This window comes from Amphiprion ocellaris, chromosome 8 (assembly GCF_022539595.1).
Source record: "Amphiprion ocellaris isolate individual 3 ecotype Okinawa chromosome 8, ASM2253959v1, whole genome shotgun sequence".
In the NCBI taxonomy this organism is placed as follows: domain Eukaryota; kingdom Metazoa; phylum Chordata; class Actinopteri; family Pomacentridae; genus Amphiprion; species Amphiprion ocellaris.
The window spans coordinates 21,350,690-21,355,940 of record NC_072773.1 but is presented as its reverse complement, the minus strand read 5'-3'; the positions used below and the strand labels follow the sequence as shown (position 1 = coordinate 21,355,940).

The following is a 5,251-nucleotide window of genomic DNA, read 5'->3' as shown; positions in this document are numbered from 1 at the left end:
CTCTGGCTGTTGAAAGGGCTAATTATTTCTTTTTTGTGTGCTGTTTTTTAATGTCCATTAGGTCTGGATTAAATTCCTGAAAATTAACTGAAAAAAGACCATTTCATCAACTTTACTGCTTACACATGACTAATTACAGACATCAGGGCAGAGTGGTTCGAGCACCCATTTGTCTGCATACTTGTTAGTGATAACTGGGAAATTGTGCTACAGAAAACTGAAGGTCAGAGGTGCTGATGTAAAACATTTTATGCTGTAGATCCGTCTCTGGGAGGGTGGGATGGTTGGGATAGCTTTGGAAACCTCCGATGACAGAGCAGCCTCACCGCAAGAGTATCTAAAGGTGAAAATATAAAAACTATGACAAGACAAAGTATGTAGCCGGACTTGAATCCAATAAAACAACCTTGAGTATTTTATATTTTATTTTTTTGGCCTTTTTTGCCTTTATTGGATAGGTACAGTATAGACAGACAGGAAAGGAGGGAGAAGAGTGGGGGGAAGACATGCAGTAAAGGGCCATGAGCGGGAATCAAACCCAGGCCGCTGCGTCGGGGACCAGCCCCTGTACATGGGTCACCCACTTAACCCGTTGGGTGACCACCTTGGAGTATTTTAGAGAAAACATTAGAGCAGCACAGCCCTTTCAGATTAGAACAAATTAATCTCTCCAGAAATTTTTGCAACTCTGATAACCTCCATGCTGAGGATGGCTGAGTCCATCATAAAAAAAAAAAAAAATAAAGATTTGAATCTTAGCAGGGCTGCACAGTGGCGTAGTGGTTAGCACTTTCGCCTTGCAGCAAGAAGATCCCTGGTTCGCGTCCCGGCTTTCCCGGGATCTTTCTGCATGGAGTTTGCATGTTCTCCCTGTGCATGCGTGGGTTTTCTCCGGGTACTCCGGCTTCCTCCCACAGTCCAAAAATATGCTGAGGTTAATTGATTATTCTAAATTGCCCGTAGGTGTGAATGTGAGAGTGATTGTTTGTCTATATATGTAGCCCTGCGACAGACTGGCGACCTGTCTAGGGTGTCCCCTGCCTTCGCCCGAGTCAGCTGGGATAGACTCCAGCCCCCCCCGCGACCCTAGTGAGGATTAAGCGGTGTATAGATAATGGATGGATGGATGAATCTTAGCAATGACAGATGTACTGACTTTTGTTGCATTGAATTTCTAATGTGGGACCTGTATTTTTAATATAGTAAATTTGAACTTTTAGTTTTTACTTTTGAAAAGGGACAAATACCCGACTGGTAATCTTAGAAGTAATGCAGTTACAGTAAGGTGATATTGCAGGGTGTGTACTCACCTCTGTTGTATACTGTATGTCACAGCAAAACACAGCTTGTTGCTTGAGTTTGATTCTTCTGTCCAGCTGACACATATTCTCCTAAGGTTCAAATGAAATGCTTTAAACAGAAAATACAAATGTACTGTAGGCATAACAGAGAGATTGTGCTTAGTAGCTATTTCCAAGTCGAATGCTAAATATTTTCTGGCTGTCCAAGGTCACCGTTCTCCATCAACATGACACCACCATTTTCACAAAGCTGGCATGTCCATCTAAACAAAGAGAAACAATCTAAAGCGACATTTGGTTAAACTTCATCATGTTCTTTATTTACACACTTTTATCTGCACGGTGCTGTAAAGAGTGAAAAGTCACTTGGAAGACGATGCTGTTTCCCAAGGTTTCAGTATCCGCACCATCTGAGAAGGTGTAGGACTCTGGTTGCTTGGCTGTATGTCCAGTTTTTTCACTCCAGGCACTTCCTTTCCCTCCTGAATGAGTCGCATCACCTCCGCAAAGGAAAGCTGCTGTGTCTCTGCATGCGCAGATGCTTCTGTTTGGTTTTTACTGACATCAAAGTCTGAATGTGGAGGCGTCTTCTGGTCCAGCTGATCAACAGCGAAGCCTGAGGATGAGGAGACACGAGGAGATGAAGAGCTCCACTGTTTGTAGCTGGTTCGGTCTATGGGCTCAATGAACCTGGAGGTGACAGACAGGAGACAAAAGATTAAAAAACTGAATAGCAAACAAGAGTTAGTTTCCTATTATTTAAGAATTGAAATACATACATCTTATAAATTACCTTCAAATGTGCTTCTATACAATCGCTGGTGAAAAAAGTGACAGATCCTGGTGCTGCTATGGTCCATACTATAATGTAGATGGAAGTACTAGATTGCAAATAGAACTGCACTGATTCAACTACTGTAATTAAAGTCATTCCAGGAGCATTTTTGTTTTATCTGTTAACAGTCTATTTACATGCTCACAGTAATCAGAACAACACGTCCTGATAATCTTTATTACAGAGTCTATATGCAGTAGCATTAGATCTGACTGGGGTCAAACATGGATGACAACAAAGCAGTAAAATCCCTTTTTCTCATTTTACAGAGAGAATAAAAATGTCATAAACCACAGTCTGTGTTCTTGTACCTCTCTGGGACAATTTAGTGCAGTTTATATACAATGCTTTTTTTTTGTTTTGAACCTGGTTGAATGTGGTCTTCAGGCCAAAGCAATGAAATCTCGCTTCTCACAGACCTGAAGTTTTGCAGATCAAGACTCTCAATAATCTACACCAGATATGACCTCTCTGTATATAGTCGTGTTCGATCTGACAGTTTGTTATGAATTGCAGTAAAGCAGAAAATGGAAACACTGGAGTCAATCTCAAAAGCTTGTTCAATATTACTTATTGATTTTCAAGTTTGTTTTAGGTAACAAAACATAAAATGAAAGAGAAGAAATACACAATAGCATTGGAATAAAGGGGGAAACATTTAGCAGTATACAAATATGTGTCCAAGTTCATTTACATTTAGATCCGGATATACATGTGAAGTTGTATGTATGTAAATAATGTAAGTATGTAAGTCTCTACCTGTTGTAGAAGAACAGTTTGAGGTCCTGCAGGTCGGTTTCTTCGGACTTGTTTAAAGATTTCAGACCGTCCACAAACCGCTGATCAGCCTCGAAGTTATAAGAGTCAAACCGCGAAAAGACAGGCTCCATATCAACTCAGATTTTTCATCCTCAACTGCTCTGAAACAGCAGAACTTCCGGCTTTGTTTGTGTTTGGCATCAACAAGTTAAAACAAAGAAGGTCCTCAGCGGAGACAAACAGCAGAGCCTCCGCTTCAGCGCCCCCGTAGGTCACATATAGTATTACAGCTACCCACGGACGGAGAAATTCACCTTTTACTCTAATAAAACCACGGTATGAAAACTATGGAGGACTAAAAGTGCCAAAATTAAATAAATAAATACATCATTAAATAATTAATTAAATATGTCATTAATTAATTAAAATTGGAATTAAATATTTCATTAATTAATTAAAATTGGAATTAAATATGTCATTAATTAATTAAAATTGGAATTAAATACTTAAATGTGTTATTAAATAAATATATCATTAAATAATTAAATATGTCATTAATTAGTTAAAATTGGAATTAAATATGTCATTAATTAATTAAAATTGGAATTAAATACATAAATGTGTTATTAAATATGTCATTAATTTATTAAAATAACAATTATTTTAAGTAAAAAACATATTTCATTATTTCACGATTTAATTAATTATTTCATGGTCCTTGTGTTGCAGTGGATCATGAATTAATTTTATCTGTCAACCTCGCCCGTCAAAGTCGGTGGGCGGATCCTAACACCTGATTGGTTACCCTGCACATCAAGTCAAGGCAAATCGATTCCAGATAATGGATTGACGCAGAGCTTGTGAACACATTCCGATACACTGGGTGGCGCTATTCACCTCTACGTTGGTTTGGATACTCAATAAAACAAAACTTTATTAGCAACCGCTAAAGACTCGGTCCTCTTTCCCAAATGTTGATACATGCGGTGCAAGACAAATTTTCCTTTAGCATTTCCTTTAGCATCTACTCGGCGCGCCACGGCTCGTCTCGGTTTAGTTGTTTTTCCATTACATTGAGAACCACCTCATCGTGGGTGGAGTCGTCATAGCACGGCGGTCCGAAAGTCCCTTACCGTCATTTCTGTGCGACACAAACGCAATGCAACAATGTACATGGAGGCGATAGTACACCTGCTGCTCGGTCTGTGGCTTTCTGTCAGATTCAGAGTAATAGAAGAGTCGGAGAAAGCTGAGAGCGACGAGTCGAAACACTGAGGAGACACACAGGAGAGTTTGGGAGGCGATAAAGCAGTATCAAGCCGAAGACAAGAGGATATGAACGAGACGACATATGAGGGTAAGCTAATGCTAGTTCGCTAGCTATCGTGTATCAGTCCTGTGAACGACCCTGTAATGGCTGCAGTTTGTCGCTATTAGATATTAAAATATGTATGCTGTGTATGTGTTTCAGATGCTCTCTGATGAGACTTCATGGGATTTACCTGAAGCAGCAGCACATGAGCCTGCAGTGGCACAAGGTGTAGAGGAGGAGGACAGAGATGTACAGGATGCACTGATGCACTACGTGTCATGCAAAGTTATTCTTCTTGTTATACTTCTGTTTTTCGGTCCCCGGACCGCTATTGTTTTCTTTAATGCAATTCTGACAATAAACTTTTGTAGATGTGTCTATACTATTGTTTGTTTGTGAAGGTTAGCAAGATTAAATAAAAAATTAAACGCCAAAACATTAAAACAGCTGTTTTAAGAAAATTCCAGTTTGATAAATCAGTATTGCTTTGGTGTAATTCAGTCACCAGAATTATGAACCATAAAGGAGTTTGTGTTAAAACATGTTAAATCCCATTAAACACAAATACATTATTAGGGAATATAGAATTGTTTGGTTCAGACTGTTGACTCTTTTTCTACCAGTGTCTTAACAGACAAAATGAGAAGTTATGATGCAATCACATAAGTCACAAAATAGTTTATTAGTCAGCAGCAAAATCAAAACTATTTACAATGTGCAAAGTACAAACTGTGGTGGGCCTCTCCTACAGTGGAGGACTAAAAGTAAAACTATATACAACTACAGGTGCTGGTCATATAATTAGAATATCATGAAAAAAGTTGTTCATTATTTCAGTAATTCCATTCAAAAAGTGAAACTTGTATATTATACTCATTCATTACACAGACTGATATATTTCAAATGTTTATTTCTCTTAACTTTGATGATTATACCTGAATACTAACAAAAATCTCAAATTTGGTATCTCTGAAAATTAGAATATTGTAGAAAGGTTCAATATTGAAGACACCTCTAATCAGCTAATTAACTCAAAACTCCTGC

The 5,251-nt window shown here is 38.5% G+C and overlaps 1 protein-coding gene and 1 long non-coding RNA gene across 3 annotated transcripts; one reads left to right on the top strand and one right to left on the bottom strand.

The window, feature by feature from the left end:
* Window positions 1-407: 407 nt before the first annotated feature.
* Window positions 408-3,083, bottom strand: LOC111572138 (uncharacterized). Of its 2 annotated transcripts, XM_035950689.2 has the most exons (3): window positions 2,896-3,083; window positions 1,631-1,991; window positions 408-1,391 (listed from the first exon to the last, which is right to left on the bottom strand). In XM_035950689.2, the coding sequence occupies exons 1-2, from the start codon at window positions 3,024-3,026 to the stop codon at window positions 1,664-1,666; spliced, it is 459 nt and encodes a 152-aa protein (XP_035806582.1). In that variant the 5' UTR covers window positions 3,027-3,083; the 3' UTR covers window positions 408-1,391; window positions 1,631-1,663. The 2 variants fall into 2 exon arrangements, with proteins under 2 accessions (XP_035806582.1, XP_023131443.1); XM_023275675.3 differs by lacking the exon at window positions 408-1,391 and having other exon boundaries at window positions 1,595-1,991; window positions 2,896-3,082.
* A 378-nt stretch (window positions 3,084-3,461) lies between these two features.
* On the top strand, window positions 3,462-4,587 carry LOC129349432 (uncharacterized). The gene is made up of 2 exons (XR_008602433.1): window positions 3,462-4,252; window positions 4,367-4,587. It is a non-coding gene; the product is annotated as an uncharacterized LOC129349432 (long non-coding RNA).
* The last annotated feature ends 664 nt before the right edge of the window (window positions 4,588-5,251 follow it).

Coding starts and splice junctions, on each gene's coding strand:
- LOC111572138 (XM_035950689.2), bottom strand. CDS start 3,026: ATGGAGCCTGTCTTTTCGCGGTTTGACTCTTATAACTTCGAGGCTGAT. Junction 1,992..2,895: donor AAACTGTTCTTCTACAACAG/GTAGAGACTTAC, acceptor TGTCACCTCCAG/GTTCATTGAGCCCATAGACC.